At 40.9% G+C, this 23435-nt stretch overlaps 1 protein-coding gene across 1 annotated transcript in view; it reads right to left on the bottom strand.

Annotated features, from left to right (window-relative positions):
- The window catches only part of abcc3 (ATP-binding cassette, sub-family C (CFTR/MRP), member 3), a 108179-nt gene extending 92179 nt beyond the window's left edge, over nt 1–16000 (bottom strand). The window contains 1 exon segment of the mRNA XM_034193124.1: nt 15820–16000. Within this exon segment, the coding sequence (XP_034049015.1) occupies nt 15820–15855 (36 nt within the window). The 5' untranslated portion in view covers nt 15856–16000.
- Nucleotides 16001–23435: the final 7435 nt, after the last annotated feature.

Raw genomic sequence — 23435 nt, 5'->3', positions numbered from 1 at the left:
TCTCTGCTGGAGAACAATAACGAACTTATCCAAAGGACATCCGGAGGAGAAATGTAAAGTAAACACGAATCATGCTCTGATGCAGCTCTGACTCGGTTATCATGTTAACACAGTGGAAGGCTCGGCCGCACACAGACCCAAGATAAACACAGCTGCCAACCTCTCTCCGTGCACCGCCACACCCACCCGCTGAAACAGGCTCCAACGGGAGAGCAGCAGTAGGAGGTGACAGGTAATTTTTCACCCATGGAGGAGGAGCCTGCAGGAGGACTGGTTTATGTTTTAAATAGTGAGCAGCTGGAAAAATCTGCCCCAGATCCTATATCGACACCTGCGGCCCCTAAATGCAGATGCGAGCGCTGCACGGAGTCGCCAAGATATTAGCAGAAACATGACCGTGACTGTGACAACAGTCGTGCTCTTTGCAGGTTAGACTGGCCGTGCATGGTTTAGCTCCACAGTAAAGTTAGATGTTTCACCGTACACACAGAATATTTTCAGATTTTGCAAATGGCCAGCTGAGATTTGTGTAAACTTTTATGTAGAAGATCAACAGTGAGTCACTCGATTGGATTTTTCCCCTTTTAGCAACACTGGATCCTCAATTCTGGGTAGACATTCGCCATTGTAATTGTTTTGTTTGTTTCAGATGCTGGCATTGTATTTGCATGAAGTAAGTAACAATAAGCCCATTAAATAAATAAATGTTGTTTCCTTCTACACGTGGCTATTCTCCTTCACTGTAAATGTCAGTGGAGCCAGAGACGAGACACACGTCCCATCACAACCATCAATCAGCTGTTGTCTGTTAATGGCATCTGCAGAGTTTGCAATGCACATAATTTGTGCAGAACACATCAAATATTGTGTGTCGACGACCTCCAGCCAAAGGCACAGAAGTAACATTCATATTTCACACGTTGCTCTTATCTTTCTCAGAATGAGACGCACGGCTGGGAGGTAAATGTCAGCTTTAAGAGCGTTCACGTGTCTCAGCCGCACACGGGGGACTGTGCACTGAGTAAACACCGTTTAATGACTGACCAAAACAGCACAAAGAGCTTTTCTTGCTCCCATTAAATACACATTAATTCTTATCTCAGAAACAAAGCAAGTGAATGAACATAAAACAGGATTAGTTAGTTTCTTTAAAGGCAGCTCACCTTCCTGCAGAGAGGCTTCAAATGGGCCTGATCACGGCTGAAAGTCAAATATTTGTCTGCAAACAAATACACTTAAACATATTTCTTAGAAAGGTTGCTTAACGAATGATAAATGAACAAAGGTCATTACACAAGGTCAATGAAGTGAAGATCCTTTCAGAAAGAGTCAAACGACATGAGGAACTGACGAACTGCTTCAGCATTTTTCCTTCTCGTGATTTGTGGTTTTGCTGATGTCTCGCAGTGAAACAAACTTGAAGCACAGGTTCACTTCTTTACACTCTTAGTCATATTAAAACATCGGTGACATCACAGTGGCTTAGTGGTTAGCACTGTTGCCTTACAACAAGAAGGTCATGGAATCGCTTCCCGCCCTTTCTGTGCGGAGTTTGCATGTTCTCCCATGTTTACATGCGTTTCCTCCCACAATCAAAAACATGCTTATTTAGGGTCCGCTCCTTTCTCTGCCCCTGACCAAGACAGCGTCTCTACATCTGGAGTTGGGCACTGGACTGTGGCTGCACACTGCCCATAGTGGTTGGATGCTGTCTAACTGTAATAGACCGTTGTTACATTTTGAGTGCGCATGAGCAGTGGAGCATAAATGTTGTGGGACAAAGCGTGAACTCCCAGCTCTGTTCCCAGTGTGGGGGCAAAGCATCAAATGCATATCCATCCAAAACACGTCCAAGGAGTGGCTCTCCGTGCAGGCTAAGGAGGACCTGATGCCCTCTACAGCGTGTATACCCGCAGGTCACACTGTTGGAACCTGCTTGATAGCAGGTGTAACTTACCTTTAAACATATTGACAGAGCATGTTAATGATGTGTTAATGGGGTGTTTGTCTTCACCCTGCAGCTCCAGATTCAAGTTACTGAGCTTCTCAATCAGATCAGCTAAATCCAAGAGCCACTGACTGCCTTCTAGCTATGCATATTCAGCATGGTTTGAACATTTCAGAAATTGTTTAATTTCGGGCAACAATTCAGAAAACCGTACCAGAAATTTACCTCAGCTGAGCCATTGAACGTCTGTGTTCAGTAGTAAATCTATGTGTTCTGCACCTGTCTCCTCCAGCTGCGTACGGAATAATCACCTTTACAGACTCCTGGCCCGAACAGAACACGCAATCTTGTTAGCCACATCCATTATGTCTTCCATATTTAAAATCTTCCCACTCAACCATTGCTGGTGAATTAGACAACCCTAACCCAGCAACACATCCAGCTATCACTGGAGCCCCATCAGTTGTAATAGAGATGGGTTTGAAGAGGGCAAATGGCTCTTATTAACAAATTCCATAAAAACTTACACTCGTGTCAATATCATTCCTCAATTGCCGTTCAACATCCTCCGGCATCCAATTCTCTGGCATCGCTGTGTAACAGAATTTCTTGAGATCTGCACATCCTGAATAGCACAGGGTTAGACAAATATTTTTTGAGCCTATTGGTCAGGACCAGTAGCACCATATATGTTACTGGTCCTCCTTGTCCAAGGTGGTGGTCCCAGGTATTTGGAAGGTCAGAGCCTCCTATATATTGTATTCAGTCAATATTGTATTTGTAAATCTATAGCATGATAGACCGTTTTCATTTTGTGTTGAATGTATGTAAAGTTTGTTTTGTTTATAACTCCAAATCTGAAAAGTTTGGATGACATGAACTATGGGGGGAATCCTATAATGATTGTTATGTGTCGGACGCAGCTCGGAGAACCGACCAGCGTTTGAAGGACCCAGTATGAAATAAGCAGAGCACGGTACAAAGGCTAACTGAATTTAATACATAACAGTGATACAAAACATAACAAAAGAAAGTGCGGTCTGGCGTGGTGCGCTCCCAGCAGCGCTAACGGTCCGGAGCCAGAAGCTGTTCGGACCCAAGGACCCCGCCGACACCCCCCAGGTGGCCGCAACAAACCGAGTCTGTGAAAGAAGGAACCATTATGTGAGTCCACACTCTACACACAGAGAGAACACTTAAAGGTGTACAAACAGCAAACACTTCCTGGCTTGATTACTAATCAGCTTCCCAACCTGCAGGCATGGAACATCCAGTTCACAAAACTCCACTGCAGTGGAAGCCGATACATGACTAACATACAGCTCAATATAATAAGGTGTGAGGGACACCACATTTACTGACTGTATAAATGTTAGTCACAAAATCTAACTTACCTCAGGAAGTGTGCTGACGAGCGTGAGACCTCACCCCCTCCTCTTTCACAGACCGTGCATCAAACCCTGGACATTCTCTGCATCCACTGATGATGAGATGGCTCCCGAGACGACGATCTCACCCGTCTGGTCACAAGGTCGAGTCTCTGGCAAATACACACTGTATACTCCAGTCTTAAATGCCACCATGTTCCAATCCATATAGATGCACCTCAGCTGTGAGTCCTGACGAGCCGCAGGTGATCAGGGTGAGGTCCTGATAACCTCAGCAACACAGCCACTCAGTCCCAAATGCAAGCCACCTGGAAGGAAAAACAAAAGACAGAAACAAAAAGGCAGCCAGGCCCCCCAGCCATACAACAATGATCCTACTTTGACTTCTATTTACTGCAGACTGTGAAACCTATATATTTCATGTTTTGTGAGTTCAGCTTTATTTTATTTGTTAATATATATATAATATACAAGGTCTATTAGAAAAGTATCCGACCTTATTATTTTTTTCAAAAACCATATGGATTTGAATCACGTGTGATTACATCAGACATGCTTGAACCCTCGTGGGCATGCGAGAGTTTTTTCACGCCTGTGGGCAGTCTTTGAGTGAGGAGTGGTCCACCCTCTCGTCGATTTTTTTCATTGTTTAGGAATGGCTCAGAGACTGCTGCTTTGTTTGATCAAAATTTTTTCAAAACTGTAAGGCACAACTGAGTGGACACCATTCGGTAAATTCAGCTGGTTTTCGGTAAAAATTTTAACGGCTGATGAGAGATTTTGGTCCGGTAGTGTCGCTTTAAGATGGCCCATGGCGCCTGACGGCGATCTGCACTTCGAGGCGGCAGCGCCTCGCCGTTTCAAGTTGAAAACTTCCACATTTCAGGCTCTGCTGACCCAGGAAGTCGTCAGAGAACAGAGAACTTTCAGAAGAAGTCGGCATGAGGAGTTTATTCGGACATTCCATTGTTAACGGACATTTTGTAATGAAAGAACGTGCGGGCAGAGTCGCATGTCGGGCCGGACCCGACCGCGGGGGGTCGCGACAGGAAAAACACCTCCGTTGGAAACCTTAACGGACAAGTTGGAACATGCCCAAGCTGTTAAACAATTTCTCAGTTACTCACTTGTTGAAAGCCATCAAAAGCCGCCTGAATTTTACAAATGGTTTTCAACACTGAGGTGTTTTTCCTGTCGCGGCGCACACAGATTCACCGAGTCGTCACGGAAACGACTCGGCAAATTTGCGCGCACGTCTTTCATTACAAAATGTCCTTAAACAGTGGAATGTCCGCATAAACTCCTCATGCCGGCCTCTTCTGAATCTTCTCTGTTCTCTCACGACGTCCTGGGTCAACAGAGCCTTAAATTAGGATGATTTCAGCTTGAAACAGGCCGACGACGGTGCCTGGAAGCGCTGCAGGACGTCCCGCTCCGTGGGAAGTCCTTACACCGACAGAAACACCCCATAATCTCTCATCAGCCGTTAAACTTATCACCGAAAACCAGCTGAATTTCTCGAATAGTGTCCACTCGGATATTCCTCACAGGTCCAGAAAAAAGTTTGATAAAGCAACGCGCGCCGTCTCGAGCAGCGTGTGAAACAAAGGAATTCAGCCGAGAGGGCGGGACCACATCTCTCAAGGCCTGCCCACAGGGAAATGACGTCACCGACACGCGTGAAAAAACTGACGCATGCGCACGAGGGTTCAAGCATGATTGGTGTAATCGCATGTCAATCAAATCCATATAGTTTTTTTTTTTTATAAAACTACCGGTTAGTTTTGTAAGATACCTCGTATGTATATGTATATATATATCTATATATGTATATATATATATATATATATATATATATATATATATATATATATATATATATATATCTCCATTCCTACATTTAAGGGCCTGCAGCATTTTCCAAGAAAAAAAAAAGGCTGGGACAGGGCAGTTTATTCTAAATGTAAGAATTAATTAATCATTTTAACAGCCAGTTTTCTTGAGAAATGTCAGGGGATAAAAACATGAACATTTACAAGTCACTGACTATTTCTTAGACTTCATTTACAAAAATCATTCAGAAATACAAACAGTGTGGTACTTTATGTAGGCGGTTCTCAAAAACTAAATGTCCATGCTAGGAGACAAGTGAAGGAAGCCACCAAGACACAACTCTGGAAAATCTTTTGGCTTCTGTGGGTGTGAGTGGAGAAACTTGGAATAGTGCAACATTTTTATCTTCATTTTACATCCAGTCCCAACTTTTTCTGATTTGTGGTTGTTTCTGTTGCATTTCTGAAATTATAGAACTGCTATAAAGAAAAGTGTGAACATTTTATTGTTCTTTAAAACTTTGTAGAAATAATGTAAACACCAAACTCTTTTAAAAAAGGAACAAAAATACACAGACATGTGCAGGAAGACTTTGATATAAACTGAACAGAAGAAAGGAGGCTGATTTAACTCCCCACATTTTTTTTGGAAAATAAGAATAAAATAAGAGGTAACTTACTTTCAAAACACATAGCTGCAGCTTAATAACTTTGAAAAATAACATAAATGAGCAGGTTGTATTCTTATTCTGACTGGAGTACATTTTAGTGTGATGATGAATTCATCCTGTTTTTTCTCCTCCTCAGTCACATTTTGTGCTTGAACATAATCAATCAATCAATCAATCAATCAATCAATTTTTTTATATAGCGCCAAATCACAACAAACAGTTGCCCCAAGGCGCTTTATATTGTAAGGCAAGGCCATACAATAATTATGTAAAACCCCAACGGTCAAAACGACCCCCTGTGAGCAAGCACTTGGCTACAGTTGGAAGGAAAAACTCCGTTTTAACAGGAAGAAACCTCCAGCAGAACCAGACTCAGGGAGGGGCAGTCTTCTGCTGGGATTGGTTGGGGCTGAGAGAGAGAACCAGGAAAAAGACATGCTGTGGAGGGGAGCAGAGATCGCTCACTAATGATTAAATGCAGAGTGGTGCATACATAGCAAAAAGAGAAAGAAACAGTGCATCATGGGAACCCCCCAGCAGTCTACGTCTATAGCAGCATAACTAAGGGATGGTTCAGGGTCACCCGATCCAGCCCTAACTATAAGCTTTAGCAAAAAGGAAAGTTTTAAGCCTAATCTTAAAAGTAGAGAGGGTGTCTGTCTCCCTGATCTGAATTGGGAGCTGGTTCCACAGGAAAGGAGCCTGAAAGCTGAAGGCTCTGCCTCCCATTCTACTCTTACAAACCCTAGGAACTACAAGTAAGCCTGCAGTCTGAGAGCGAAGCGCTCTATTGGGGTGATATGGTACTACGAGTGTCCCTAAGATAAGATGGGACCTGATTATTCAAAACCTTATAAGTAAGAAGAGAATTTTAAATTCTATTCTAGAATTAACAGGAAGCCAATGAAGAGAGGCCAATATGGGTGAGATATGCTCTCTCCTTCTAGTCCCCGTCAGTACTCTAGCTGCAGCATTTTGAATTAACTGAAGGCTTTTTTAGGGAACTTTTAGGACAACCTGATAATAATGAATTACAATAGTCCAGCCTAGAGGAAATAAATGCATTGAATTAGTTTTTCAGCATCACTCTGAGACAAGACCTTTCTGATTTTAGAGATATTGCGTAAATGCAAAAAAAGCAGTCCTACATATTTGTTTAATATGCGCTTTGAATGACATATCCCTGATCAAAAATGACTCCAAGATTTCTCACAGTATTACTAGAGGTCAGGTAATGCCATCCAGAGTAAGGATCTGGTTAGACACCATGTTTCTAAGATTTGTGGGGCCAAGTACAATAACTTCAGTTTTATCTGAGTTTAAAAGCAGGAAATTACAGGTCATCCATGTTTTTTATGTCTGTAAGACAATCCTGCAGTTTAGCTAATTGGTGTGTGTCCTCTGGCTTCATGGATAGATAAAGCTTGGGTATCATCTGCGTAACAATGAAAATTTAAGCAATACTGTCTAATAATACTGCCTAAGGGAAGCATGTATAAAGTGAATAAAATTGGTCCTAGCACAGAACCTTGTGGAACTCCATAATTAACTTTAGTCTGTGAAGAAGATTCCCCATTTACATGAACAAATTGTAATCTATTAGACAAATGTGATTCAAACCACTGCAGCGCAGTGCCTTTAATACCTATGGCATGCTCTAATCTCTGTAATAAAATTTTATGGTCAACAGTATCAAAAGCCGCACTGAGGTCTAACAGAACAAGCACAGAGATGAGTCCACTGTCTGAGGCCATAAGAAGATCATTTGTAACCTTCACTAATGCTGTTTCTGTACTATGATGAATTCTAAAACCTGACTGAAACTCTTCAAATAGACCATTCCTCTGCAGATGATCAGTTAGCGTTTTTACAACTACCCTTTCAAGAATTTTGAGAGAAAAGGAAGGTTGGAGATTGGCCTATAATTAGCTAAGATAGCTGGGTCAAGTGATGGCTTTTTAAGTAATGGTTTAATTACTGCCACCTTAAAAGCCTGTGGTACATAGCCAACTAACAAAGATAGATTGATCATATTTAAGATTGAAGCATTAAATAATGGTAGGGCTTCCTTGAGCAGCCTGGTAGGAATGGGGTCTAATAAACCTGTTGATGGTTGGATGAAGTAACTAAATGAAAATAACTCAGACAGAACAATCGGAGAGAAAGAGTCTAACCAAATACCGGCATCACTGAAAGCAGCCAAAGATAACGATACGTCTTTGGGATGGTTATGAGTAATTTTCTCTCTAATAGTTAAAAATTTTGTTAAGCAAAGAAAGTCATGAAGTCATTACTAGTTAAAAGTAATGGAATACTCAGCTCAATAGAGCTCTGACTCTTTGTCAGCCTGGCTACAGTGCTGAAAAAGAAACCTGGGGTTGTTCTTATTTTCTTCAATTAGTGATGAGTAGAAAGATGTCCTAGCTTTACGGAGGGCTTTTTTATAGAGCAACAGACTCTTTTTCCAGGCTAAGTGAAGATCTTCTAAATTAGTGAGAACGCCATTTCCTCTCCAACTTACGGGGTATCTGCTTTAAGCTACGAGTTTGTGAGTTATACCACAGAGTCAGGCACTTCCTGATTTAAAGCTCTCTTTTTTAGAGAGCTACAGCATCCAAAAGTTGTCTTCAATGAGGATGTAAAACTATTGACGAGATACTCTATCTCACTTACAGAGTTTAGGTAGCTACTCTGCACTGTGTTGGTATATGGCATTAGAGAACATAAAGAAGGAATCATATCCTTAAACCTAGTTACAGCGCTTTCTGAAAGACTTCTAGTGTAATGAAACTTATTCCCCACTGCTGGGTAGTCCATCAGAGGTAAATGTAAATGTTATTAAGAATGATCAGACAGAAGGGAGTTTTCAGGGAATACTGTTAAGTCTTCTATTTCCATACCATAAGTCAGAACAAGATCTAAGATATGATTAAAGTGGTGGTGGACTCATTTACTTTTGGCAAAGCAATAGAGTCTATATAGATTAAATGCAGTGTTGAGGCTGTCATTCTCAGCATCTGTGTGGATGTTTAAAATCGCCCCACTATAATATCTTATCTGAGCTAAGCACTAAGTCAGACAAAAGGTCTGAAAATTCACAGAGAAACTCACAGTAACGACCAGGTGGACGATAGATAATAACAAATAAAACTGGTTTTTTGGACTATTCCAATTTGGATGGACAAGACTAGAGTCAAGCTTTCAAATGAATTAAAGCTCTGTCTGGGTTTTGATTAATTAATAAGATGGAATGGAAGATTGCTGGCTAATCCTCTGCCCCGGCCCGTGCTACGAGCATTCTGACAGTTAGGTGTGACTCGGGGTGTTGACTCATTTAAACTAAATATTCATCCTGCTGTAACCAGGTTTCTGTAAGGCAAGAATAAATCAATATGTTGATCAATTATTATATCATTTACCAACAGGGACTTAGAAGAGAGAGACCTAATGTTTAATAGACCACATTTAACTGTTTTAGTCTGTGGTGCAGTTGAAGGTGCTATATTATTTTTTCTTTTTGAATTTTTATGCTAAATAGATTTTTGCTGGTTATCGGTAGTCTGGGAGCAGGCACCGTCTCTACGGGGATGGGGTAATGAGGGGATGGCAGGGGGAGAGAAGCTGCAGAGAGGTGTGTAAGACTACAACTCTGCTTCCTGGTCCCAACCCTGGATAGTCATTAACTCACGATCTAAAATAAATACTTTAAGAAATAAACGCTTATTGAAGTTCAGAGTTCTCACCTGCTTAATGTGAGAACCTGCAGACTGAGACACTGCTCAGTTCTAGAATGCCTTAATTGAGTGAGCGGCGTCAACTCAGAACATGGCGCCATTTTGGTTCCAACTGTGCTGAACTACTGAATGAACCTTTTGTTTTCAACATTTTTTACAAAATTATTTAAAGACATACAGCAGCACATTCAGGTACAGGTGCTATCAAAAATAATATAAAAATAGTTAAACTATCAAATTTACATAAATTTACAATTTATGATTTATTTAATAATTAAATCCTGATTTATGCTTCTGCAGCACTGTAACTCTGTGTGATGCAATGAAGTGTGTGACAGTTTTACAGTTCTCTGTCTCTGGATTTTGCTTTATTCTGGACTAATTTGACCCTCATCAAGCTTTTCTTTCTACAATCATCACCTCAGATTCAAAGGTAAGCTGTATAATTTCATCTTTTACCAACTATGATGGCAGACGAAGCAGTGAAAGCAGAAAAGTATCAAATCACAGCCTTTTGTGTCTGATTTATCAGGTGCACGTCAGGCTGCAGCTCTGAGCCTGATCACAGTGTAAATAAAATAAACGGTCAGACTTTTAATCAGGGAAATGACTCCGATCCCACTTTCCTCAAATCGGCGAGTGTCAGAGCTGAACTTTAATCTGTACCTCTGTTACTGTGTACGTCCAGACTGCTCAGGGTTTTTAATGGAAATACATTGCGATCATACAGGACATTTTATCCGATGTGAGCAAAAATCTGTTATATAAGGTGTTTATTACATGGAAAACAAAAACAAATGGGACTTTTTTGTCAGGTGACTGCAATATCCTGTTTATACTAAGATGGTTTAGGTGAGTTTTACTGTACATGAGTCTGAACAATAAATTTACCTCTCAAAATTTTGACAATATCGGCTGGGTTAAGGCATGCTGGGATATATTGAACCTAAATGCATATACCAAAGTCTCAGCATCAGCCATAGACAGGATGGGACGAATACTCACTATGTTCCGCAGATGGAAGAAGGCAGTCCTCATAATATCTCTAATGTGGGGGCCAAAGGATAACGTAGGATCAAAAAGTACCCCAAGATTTCTCACTTTGTCAGTATGATGTACACAAGTAAGGTCAACCCTTACCAACCCCTAGAGCAATCACCCAGGTAAGAAGTGGTCTTACAGTGGTAAGAAAAAACTCCCTCTGATGATTTGAGGAAGAAACCTCAAGCAGACCAGACTCAAAGGGGTGACCCTCTGCTTGGGCCATGCTACCGACACAATAGACAATACAAATATAAATATATTATAATGCTGGGATTTCAGCAGGAACTAACATTTGTCAGATTTGTGAAATTTGAAAGGCCATATAGCTTTAAGCTTTTTTAAGGGCCCACAAAATATGTGTATTTTTTACATTTACAGCCATGTTTATTACATGTTAATACAGCATAGAAGACATAACCAGAATAAAGGGTATCAAGAGATATCTAGAGTGTTAGATATCTGTTATCGGTAAAACGAAATCAGAAGCTACAGAAAGAGGTTGAAGTGTTTTGCGATAACTCTGAGTAACAGTGAATTTATTCAGCGAGTGAAGATAATTTGGAGAGGATCATTTCTCTCCTTCAGAGAATCACTCTTTGAGATTGTTGTGTAGCACCGCTGTTATCTAAGGATTAGTCAGGCCCTCAGGGATCAATGGTGCTCAGTAAAAATAAGCACCAACTTAACAAATACAGGAGGTAAAGAGAGCAAATCTTCAGCTGTATTATTGTGTCATTTTCAGGAGGAGTAACATCGCATTGATGTTAATGTGCAGTTTATTTGTTAATTGCACTAGAATGTGGCACTTCCCCAGAGATTAACCTGTTTCTCTGACAAACACTCCAATCATTTGCTTTTTAACACTCATTTAAAACTTTAAGGTCATCTTTAACCCATTTACCTCAGTTTAAAGTCTTTAAACCCAATTTTATGTGCTTTCTTTTGTTGTTTTTTCTTTTGGCTCATTTCTTATATGATTTCTAGCTGATGACCCGCCCCACGGTGGGTTTGACTAAGAGCCTGAAATGACAACTTCATCTTCACCAACAAAGCTAGCACCTCCCACCAACCATCACTCACTCATCTTCAACCACTTACTCCAATTTAAGGTCACGGGGGGGGGCGGAGCCTATCCCAGCAATCACAGAGCGTGAGGCGGGGTTCACCCTGGACAGGACAATATAAAGTTTCCATGTCTCTGGATGTGGGAGGAAGCCGGAGCACCCGGAGGGAACCCACACAAACACGGGAAGAACATGAAAACTCCACACAAAAAGGCCACAGGTAGGAATCGATCCCACGACTAGCCACCATGCTGCCCCCGCCCCCCATCTATCATATAGAATGCAAAACTATTGTGATGTTAGCTGATAAACCTAAGAACTCAATTTGCAAAGGCTTCGTAGGATACTGAGCCAATACCAGGTTGAACGCATTTAAAAAAAAAAAAAATACTTCTTAAGAAATATATATATATATATATATATATATATATATATAATATATAAATGCAATGCTAAATTCCCTCAGCTGTATGAGCATTGTGTTTATAATTTGCAGTTGTGTAATTAATTATTAAGATTCTATTGTCTTATGTGCAATTTGTATATGTTCAATAAGCCCTCTATCAATCAATCAATCAATCATAAACAATATTATGTTTAATGGAGTCTGCAGGGGGCGTGGATGTGCGCATAGATGAGCTTTTGACAAAAGCGGAAGTTAGCTTTGAAAGGTGTCAGTGAGCATGAAGACAGGAGTACTGGAACTGCTGCTGGACACATTTTTAAAAGCTCTTCTAAACACTAATGTGGTTCACATAGAGTTATAGTTTTTTTATTGTTTGTTTCGTTTTTTAAGTTGGATTAGTCTCAGAAGACTGAAATCACATCTCATTCTGAGGTGAAAGCAGCATTATTTCACAACACTCAGTTCCTTTTTCTCCACTCTTTTTTTTCCTTTGCTTGGTTTTCATTCTTCAGATCAAGAAATGGAATGTCCTTATCTGAAGCTGCAGGCGTGCTACCAACATGCTGTTGTCTTATTTAAATATTTAAAACCTGTGGTAGGTTTTTCCTGCTCCCACCAGCATGTAAACCCATTCAGATTTTAAACATCATCAACAACATTTTATAAGTTAATAATATAATGAGATTGTATAATAAAAATGTTATTGTGCTGTTTTGCACCTGTCTTAAAGTAACCCTGAGAATGTACTTGTTATTCAACTTTGTTTTAGCATGCTGGGGTCAGTCTGAACTGGGAGTGAAGAGCTGGAGGTACTTATTATTCACAACTTTGTTTTGTGTGCTATTGTGTTGCTATTGACGACTGCGCTGAAGGAGATGTTTTTGCAAGAGGAAATACCTTTTTGATGCCTGTTGATTAAAGAAATATGTGCGCAAGGGAGTTGTGAAATGGCCACTCACCCTCCCTTTGCGCACACACTAGAAAAGAGGAGGCAGAGCCATGCTCCGATAGAGTCTGGCTGCGGGTTAACGTACGAACGCCCAGCCGGTTGACAAGCGCACTTTACCGAAGGTGTTGACTCTCCACTTAAGGCGTCACGGTAAGAGAAGAAGAGATATTTCATGCGCTGCAACCACTTGTGTTGATGTAACTGCTTTTGTGTGGGAATAAATATACGCCTTTTATTCTAGCAAAATGCAGTCTGTGTGATCATTTCTGTGTGCCGATCTGACCGAACCTTGTGTTTCAAAACAGAGATGATACCTTTGAGGAAATTAAAAAAGCATGTTTAACCACTCATTTTTAGGTTCAAAATCTTCAACACTTAAGTATCGTTTTAAGTTTTTTTCCTCTGGTCATGAAACATGAAGTCAATGTGGAAGTATCAAAAAAAACAAAAACAAAAAAACAAAAACATGCAGTTTTGCCAAAGGCCACATGAGGCTGGCTCCAAAAGAAGACAATTACCTTAGAACTCCATGTTAAAATGTCCAACTTTACAGCAGAAATGACTTTTTACAGCCATATATATATATATACATATACATACACACACACACGAGGTCTGTTAGAAAACTATCCGACCTTTTTATTTTTTTAAAAAACTATATGGATTTGAATCATGTGCGCTTGTATCAGCCAAGCTTGAACCTTCGTGCACATGCGTGAGTTTTTTCACGCCTGTCGGTTGCGTCATTCACCTGTGGGCAGGCTTTGAGTGAGCACTGGTCCACCCCTCTTGTCGGATTTTCATTGTCAGGGAAATGGGCTGAGCGATTGGAGCAGCGCTGAATCAAATTTTCCAGAACTGTAAGAGGACAGCCATGGTGGAAACCCATTCGGAAGATTCAGACGGCTTTCAGTGAGGACTCTGGGCGTCACACAGATTAAGGAGCATTACAACCGGATTAAAGACGGCCCACAGCGGCGGAGGGCGCGCCGCGCTCCGAGTGGCCTGTCGATGGCATGTCACAGGACAAGTTGTGACATGCCCACTGTTCTCGGATACTCACTCGACTGAAAAGCCACCGAAAGCCATCTGAATCTTCCAAAAGGTTTCCAACACAGACGTGCTTTTGTTGCATGCCATTGCGGCTCAGTCCCGACGCGCGAATTCCTCCCGCACGTCTTTCATTACAAATCTCCTGTAACAGTGGAATGTGCCGCAAAAGTGCTGATGTCCACCTCTTCTGCAATTTCTCTGGTAGTCAGACGACTTCCCGGATCAACACCAGTGTTCACTTTGGAAATGATCTGGTCGTTCAGCCTGTCGATGGCCACTCAGAAGCGCGGCGCGCCCTGCGCTGCTGTGCGCCGTCTTTCTGGTGATAAACTGCAGTTGGTTAATGTGTGCAGGACATGCCAAACACGCTGCTACACCTTCTCCCATAAAATCCTCTAAACACACTGATGTCTACCTGCACAACCTGCTTGAGACCTTCAGGTGAGCGAATGAGTCAAAGGCTGGAACTCCTGGTTCAATCAGGAGTTTTTGAGGAAGAGAGCTGTCGATTATTGACTCACTCAAACATTACAGTTATTTACATGCTGCACGTCCTCTACATGTCTAGTGTAAACAACATGATTGTAACAGGAGGGGAATTGGACTTCCCCATTGTCACGCTAATGCAAATGACTCAGGATCTGGCAACTTTAAGCTAATAGGATTAATAAATGGAATAGTTTTGAATGCTTGGTCTCCAAAGTAAAAGTCAAACAAGGTCTACGTCTATTGGATTCTATGACATGTGACATATGTTACCCCATAACGTGATAAGTAAGGATGATACATGGTCCAAACTATTCCTTTTTAAAACTGTGTTAACTCAACTAGTAATTTGCATCACTTTTTTACCAAAATTGTAGCAACTTTAACTTTTGACCCTTGTACAAACTGACACTGACCTTTGTCACCATTCTTGCTGTTTTTATCCCGTAACTCCATAGAATTCAGTTACAGATAGTCCAAACTATACCTTTTTGGAATCTTTATGATCAGGCAAGTAATGTGGCATAGGTTTCAACATGATTGGAGCATCTTTTAATTTTGTGTAATTCTTCAATTGACCTCTACCTGAACGCCAACTGAAAATTCAAGTGGCCAATTGGTTTTTTTCAAAAGAGGATTGTCTGAGGACTATTTCTGCAGAATTTGATGCTTTTATCACCATATGCAGGATTCCGCTCTAAATATTCTCTTATCTGCTGCACTAGTTATAGAATACCAAGTCATACTTATAAGATGCTGAGTCCTGACTAAATATTAAACCATGACTATAAGTTATGACTTAAATCTTGTATTTATAACTCAACATATCAGTTAGGAGAATGCCTCAAGATGTTACGTATAACTACGTTATGCTAGTTATGCTAATAGAATACCAACTTGTAGTCATAAGATAAAGATGCCAAGTCCTGATTAAATACTAAGTCATAATTATAAGATTAACTCTTGTATTTGTAACTCAATATATCACAGCTGTGAAAAACATAATTTCAAAATTTAGACAATCAATGTCCGACTTAACAGTGAAGTAAAATAAAGACTTTATTTCACAAGTACGGATGGATTTTCATCTGCTGTTCTTTTTAAGCGTCGAAACTCGGTGGAGCCGGTCAGAAAACACACCGAGTGCACACACGGTCAAACCTGTCAGGATATATCGATATAATCGCTGTATCGACAGTCAGAGCGAAGTTCCAGAATCCACCGGTGCCGAATCCGGGACTTACCCAGAACGGGAGCTCCGGTCCGCACAGCCACTCCATCTGAGAGCCGCTTATCTCCTCCGCAGCTTGACCTCCTTATTTCCGCCTCCTCCTTCGTTTAAACGTAGACGGAGCTGCTCACAGACGACACGGACCGAGAGTCGAACCGGAGCGGACTGTTTTGTTTTTTTTTACCGCCCACCTGAAAAAAAAACAAAAATCCTCATTCTGGGTTCACAGAAGTCCGCTTTTAGGCTCCGCCCCCTCCGCGCTCTCGCTTCCAGCTTAATTTGATGTTGAAGAAAGGGGGCGGGGTGGGCCGGGACACCCGGTAAAACTGGTCCCAGTCGAGCGAGTGGTGAGTCTGCAGGTCTGTAGCCGTACAGTCTATATATTGTCTCCGAGCGCCGCTAGCTTAGCTTATGGCAGCTAAAAGTGGACACTCGTTTTGGCGGAACAACTATACAGTTTTTGTATATTCTGTGTTAGTACGCGTCCGCGGCCGACGTGCTTGATGACGTGTTTGACACTCAAAAAAAAAAAGACCCTTTTGCGGAAGTCGTTCTCTTTGAAGTTCCTGGACTGGCCACTTGAGGCGCCAAAGAAGCCCATTTTAAAACGTCCAACTTTCAAGCAGAAATAAACATCCTCCATGACAGATGTCCTGGGGGGGGGTGGAGATTTTTTTTTCTAAGTTCTTAGTTTAAGACGTTTTAATTAATAATTGTGGGCGTGGTTGCTTTGAGTGACAGCAACTATGTCCATCAACTCTTCCCCTCGTTAGTGACGTTCAATACCACAGATTTCCTTTCCGATCTGATACTGAGTAAAATTCAGGCTGGTATCGGTGATACCGACCCGATACTTTGTGCAAATACGCCTAATGTGCACAGTAAGTCTAAAAAACTATTTCAAATCATAGTTTCATAAAGAATTACTTTGTCTTTGCATCCATCAAACATCTTGACAAGATGAGCCTCTGTCAGTTTTTTTCTTCCTGGGAGTTTATATTTTGGGTCAAGAGTTCTCACGAATCCTTGGAAACGTTGGTCTTCCACGATGGATAGAGGCTGGAGGTCCTTCAGTCATCTCTTGCAGGCAAGTGTTGCTGCTGTTGGGGAATCATCTTCAAACGATATAAGATCACATGGCAAAACAAATGATGGGGCACTGAGTGCTTAATCATATTTACATTCAACTATGTATGTAATCTCTCCAAATATAAGTGGAAACAAACACTTGCTGTTTAATAATACTGGGTGACTTAAATTGAAGTTGCCAGTAAATATTTAATTACATAAATGCCACAATAATTGACACCAACCACATGTCATTCTAGACAAACCTCAAAAGTTAGTAATTTTCCACTGTGTTCCTATTAATGATATACATTACGTCAAATAACTGAAGTATTAAAAGTATTGATATTTTGATTTGAGAATCAATTTTAGAGCATATGGTATCCAAGGTATTGACATTTCTGTATCGATCCGCACATCACTACCCCTTGTAGCGTCTGACCGAAACGGAGACGCTCGCTTTTGAGTCTGTTTGGAGTATTTTATGACAAACACCTGGAATAATACAGCTTGTTGTGCAGTGAAGTGTCCTAACAGGTCATTTAAGATGTCCCTGTTGCAATATTGATGCTGAATGAAACTTTGTCCTTATTTAATATTAATTTATATGCTAACTGGGTTAGCACTTTTAGCAGGAAATATGTGGCAGATAGCTCTTACTGTCTACACCAAAGTCAACCATTATGAGAACCACCACACAGGCCCCCAAAATATGAATTAATAAACACCCAAACCGAGGTTAACAGTTAGCTGCCGGTTCGGACTCAGAGAGAGTGGCGTGTTCAGGCTCATTTTCCTCACACACAGAACCACCCATGCGCCGCCCCTTGATGCCTTAATGAGTTCATCGTGAATCAGTGCGGGTGGGGCTCTTAACATGGTATCACCCAGAAAAGTAAGTAAGTAAGCTTTATTTATAAAGCGCCTTTCACAGACCTAGGGTCACAAAGCGCTGCACATGGCATACAAAAAAAATCTAAAATAACATACGAAAACATAAAATACATATTAGGCTAAAAAGCTAACTTAAAGAAATGCGTCTTTAGTTTGCCTTCTAAAGTATCTATACAATCCAGAGACGAAGGGCACAGGGAAGCTCATTCCAGAGGCTAGGTGCCACCGCTTTAAAAGATCTGTCCCCGCGAGTTTTAAAACGGTCCGAGGGAACATCAACAGGTTCTGATTGGACGACCTGAGTCTCCTGGAGGAAGCATAAGGCTGATCAGGTCCCTGAGTGTACTCCAGTTGCCTGTCCATGCAGAGCTCTAAAAGTCAATACCAGGGATTTTTGTAATGAATCTGTAGGAGAACAGGCAGCCAATGCAAAGTATTAAGAATAGGAGTAATATGGTCCCTCCTGCGGGTGCGGGTAAGCAGGCGCGCAGCAGAATTTTGCACAACCTGCAGGCGGGCCAACTCCTTCTTATTCAAACAGGGGAAGAGACTGTTACAATAATCCAAACGCGATGAGACGAACGCATGAACAATCATCTCAAGCTCTTTTAAAGTCACCATCTTATGGAGCTTAGAGATGTTCCGAATTTGGAAAAAAACAGTTCTTAACCAGGTAATTTGTGTGCTGCTCCAAAGACATTCCTCCATCCAAAATGACACCCAGGTTACGCAGGCTGCTTTTGACCGTACAGCTTAGGCTCCGAGATGCTGCTTAATTCAGGTACAGCAATATCTGGTGCTACAATCAGAGTCTCAGTCTTATTGGAATTTAACTGCAGACTGTTCTCAGTGAGCCATTCCTTAATTTTGGCCAAACAATTTGTGAGAGAGCAGAGTTTCTGTGGCTCAGTTGTCTTAAAAGAGCAGTACAGCTGCAGATCATCGGCAAAGGATGAAAAGTGACCGCCTCTAAAGAAAAGGCGGTCACACACGCTCTGTCCAGTGTATATACAGTCTATGATCCCAAACTGTAAATAAAGTTTATTTTTAATAAAAAATCAAAATCAGTAAACAGTCTATGGTCCCAGGCAGGAGACTTTTTATGACCTCTTCGCCAGCAGGGGGCACTGCAAGCAGTCTGATAAAATTAAGTAAATATCAGATCCACCTGCAGACGGGTGGTTATGGGACAACTGGTACTAATGTAACGGAGGCCAGCAGGTGTCACTGTGCGTATGTAGTTCGTAAACCTCACTCCCAACAGCTCAAAAGGATTCTCTGCTCACAAGGCCAGAACCCTGGGGTTTTAACCTTCTGGTTAGAGAATCCGACTTCCATGCCAAGCATCATGAGTTGAGTTCACATCCCGAGGGGAGCGAATGGGCGGAGTCATAACAACACAACGCAGAGTGCATCCGCTACACTAAGCTGTCTTAATTAATATTTCTTAACAAAACAGACTGTTGCTGTAAACTGCATGAACATAAAATACTTGGTTGTTCTGGTCTGCTGTCAAATGTTTTGTGCATGCAGTTTCACGCACACACAGGACGGATCTGGCAGGTGGTACAGATCCGGTACTTGTACAGTTCTGCCATCCATCCTGCATTGGGCAGGTCAGTCCCGGTATTTAGCCGGCATCCCGCATGGGTGTGTGCAGAACGTCCATTAGTCCCGCATTTGTGCAGGTCTGGGCATGCCCCCGACCCGCCTAGTTACGTTTCACACCCTTGGTGCTCATGGCCATGTGTGACTGTCCCACACTGGTAAATTGAAATGTTGGCAGGTAGTGGGTTCTGAGAACCATGACAGCACTTGTGTTTTTGAAACCTTTATCTGGAGCAGTAAGTTATTCTATATAGACTATAGCTTCCCTTGAATCAGCTGAGCTTGTAAGTGAGCGCTTATGGTTGTTAGCGCTGGCTAAGAGCTTTGAGAACCCTCATTTTTGTGCAATAAAGGACCAGATATATTTCATATCACAAAACAGTCCAAAGGTGCATGAATTAATGTCGCCAAAGAGGCAAAAATGTGGAAGAAAAGAAAATCGTGACCGACTATAGCATAATGCAACTCCACCACTAGATGGCACTAAATCTTACATACTCTAGCTTTAGGCCAATGTTACACAGCACAACTTTAAGTTTGCAACCTGACAGGGGTGCCGAACCGGTGAGAATAAGGAGAAGGATTCTAGCGGCCCATAATTGACAGGGGCCCAGAGAGGCCTTTAATATAATTATAATACTAACAAAATAATATGGGGGGTGGCCCAGTAAAATTTCTTTTTTAATGGGGCCCAAAATCCCTGGCGGTACCCCTGCACCCTGATCTGCACCATGTAAATCTGATTATTCTCTATTTTTCATCACAATTTATTCTGATGTTACAATTTTTTAAAGATGTTTAAAACTTTCATTCATTAATTCATTCATGACATCAAACTTACCTGGTTGCACACATGTTCTACAACACTACCCTGACCACCGATTACACCTGGATTCTGGTCAGTCCACAGTGTCTTTGTGATGGCATTCATGGACTATATCCACATTATCACTGACACACATATTTACCTAAAATACAAGTGTTATTTTGCAATGTAAAAAAGAAAATATGAATATACTTTTTTCTTGCAATTTTTCTTGCAATGTCAAAGCACCTACTGAGACCACCGAGTTGCAACACAGAACACCACAGGTCTTTCCTGCCCGTGGCAATCAGACTGTTGAATTCCTCCCCCTTCTGCAGGATGAATACAAAAGGAAAAGAGTTATTCAATTTATCAGACACCTTGTGCAATATATCTTCCGTCATTTTGCATAAATCTGTTGTGTGTGTTGTCATTTTGGCTGCTCCCGTTTGTTCTGGGTCGCCACAGCAGATACAGCCAGATCCGCATTGGTATTTTGGCACAAGTGTTACTCTGGATGCCCTTCCTGACGCAACTCCAGTTTTACCTGGAGAACCACACATTGAGCTGCTGGGGTTTCTGTAGTGGTCTCCCCATCCAAGTACTAACCAGATGCCGCACTGCTTAGCTTCTGAGATCTGACGGATCAGTCCGACACAGAGCAGACTGGATCCTCGCGTAAATCTGTTGTACATGTATTTTTTTTTTTTTTTTTTTTATCAAGTTAGGCATTGCTCTACACTTGCGTTTGGTACTAGTAATCTAGTTGGCTTTTTATTTATTTATTTTTATCTATGTAACTACTAACACTTCCTGTAATTGGTATTTAACAGTTGTTTACTGTATGTTTACTGTTTCGGTACTCTGGCAAAATAATTTCCTTCGGAATAAATAAAGTTGATCTTTATCTTTGTCTTTATCTTTAAAAATGTTCATTTTACATCAAATTTCCTGTTTTGTAATTTTTCTTGCAGTGTAAAAAAATGTAAATTTTATGTAGAATGTACCTTTTTCTTGCAATGTAATTTTTTTATTTTACATAAAATTTCCTTTTTCTTACAATTTTTTGCAGTGTAAAAATGTTAATTTATATAGAAAGTATTTGTTCTCGCAATTTGTTGCAGTGTAAAAATGTTAATTTATATAGAAAGTACTTTTTCTTGCATTTTTCTAGTGTAAAAATGTTAATTTTACACAAAATTTGCCTTTTGTCTGGCACTTTTTCTTGCAATGTAAAATTTTAATTTTATATAAAATTTGCCTTTTGTCTGGCACTTTTTTATGGAATGTAAAAATGCTAATTTTACATAAAATTTACCTTTTATCTGGCACTTTTTCTTGCAATGTAAAAATGTTGATTTTACATAAATGTACTTTTTTTTACAATTTTAAAAAAAGTAAAATTTTATATGAAATTTACTTTTACATTGCTAGAAAAACGATTTTATGACTGACCTAATTTTGATGAAACTGAGATGTCGATATAATGAATTCTTCTTGTGCTGTCTGTTGTTCAGTATATTGTTGCATAAAACCAGCGTATCACCAACAATGTGCATCAACACTGTTAGCTAATGTTTAATGTTCATAGTGTTATGCCAATGTAATGCAAAAGAAATAAATAAAAAATTAAAACAAAACAATCCTGAATTTGCCTCTGAATCCAGTCCCAACTCAAAAATGTCCCATTAACAAATGAGCAGTCAGAAACGCAGTCTCCTAGCCAGAGCAACTTCAACACAATGACTCCATGAAAGAAAGTCTGAGGTTTTAATTAAAACTGTTTACATTTCACGCTGATTGCTGATTGCTTTTGGACGGCACCACTGGTGACCTGCTATCTCCACTGGAAGCGTGCTGCCGTGATGATCAGAGATGCACTTATCTCAGCTTGTGTATGAGCCTGTGAAGACACCCGGCTCAGAACAGCCGTGCAGCCGCCGCACTTCTTCAGTGCTGAGACTGATGAGGTTGATGAGTGCTATAATCAAATCTGGATCCCAGCTGAAACATGAGCAGCATTTTCAGCAGAGGAGGAGCTGCAGACTGCATAAAGCTCTGAGAAAATTTAATTTCATTCCACATTACTATCTATTAACTCCAGTGGTGGAGTTAGGCCTCAGTCACAACTCAGAGTTAGCATCGTTGGCGTGTGGCGTGTTTCATTTCACATGCATTTGTTTTGATCTCTGAAGCTGCTCTGGGGAACACATTGCTACACAATTAAATTAAAGATGCATCAAATGCCTCCTGAAATCCATGTTCCATCTCTTATCAGCCGTCGTGTCAATGAAATATTGTAGGAATAATAACACAGGCTGGTTATGAAACTAATCAATTGTCCAATTACTCTGGGTTCCATAAAAATGGGGATCACACAGAAGATGGTTTAATTCCAACACCAAATGTTTTGATGCTGTTTCCTTTAACTTAAAGGAATATATGTGCAACTAACGACATATATTTCCTGGGTGCACCCAGCACTTTCATGTCCATTTGCTGGCAGAATACATGCTACCACCAGGACATCCCCAGAATTTACTGTCACCTCACACCGCTCGTGGATTGGAGCACACATAAGGGGTCATTTCATCATTACGAATGTTAGCATGTCTCTTTACCAATGCAGAATAGAACATCAGACGTAGCAAGTTTTTATTGAAAGTATTACTTAGTGGTGAATACATGGGAAAGGCCACTGTAATCCCAACATCAACCACAGCTGGAGCAGCACCGGGCATGGGGACAATTAAGATTCAAGCAAATGGCCAACACCACTGTAGTTTCTGAAACAACACAGATAGATGATGGAGTGATACAAATGGGCCAACGTATATGGAGCTACCTGTGGAGCTGTTAGCTCCATGGGATAAAGATTCGAGTTACCAATACGTTGGCCTGGTTTTACTTCCCAGTCACACTCCCTGTCTATACTCTTGGGTAATAATACACATCATCACTCACCTGGGTACCAGCCATGGCTAGAGAGGTAAGCCATGTCGGAATAGCATCATCAATTAACATCCTCTTTACGCAATGGAATCAAGTAATAAACACTGCCAGCAAGGGGTCTTACAGTCTATATAGATTTCTTCTTCTTAACCTTCCAATTAACTATCATACCTTGCCCACTGGATTCATTTTGACAAGACGTGATTAGAGCTGTGCAAATTACCAGCTATTCTATTTCTATATATGTCACCTAACTGACAAACCATTTCAAAGGGCTGTCACAAAGCATCCATGTGTGACAA

Source organism: Thalassophryne amazonica, chromosome 18, assembly GCF_902500255.1.
Source record: "Thalassophryne amazonica chromosome 18, fThaAma1.1, whole genome shotgun sequence".
In the NCBI taxonomy this organism is placed as follows: Eukaryota; Metazoa; Chordata; class Actinopteri; order Batrachoidiformes; family Batrachoididae; genus Thalassophryne; species Thalassophryne amazonica.
Note: the sequence above shows the minus strand (reverse complement) of the source record. Positions and strands in the feature narration are given on the sequence as shown.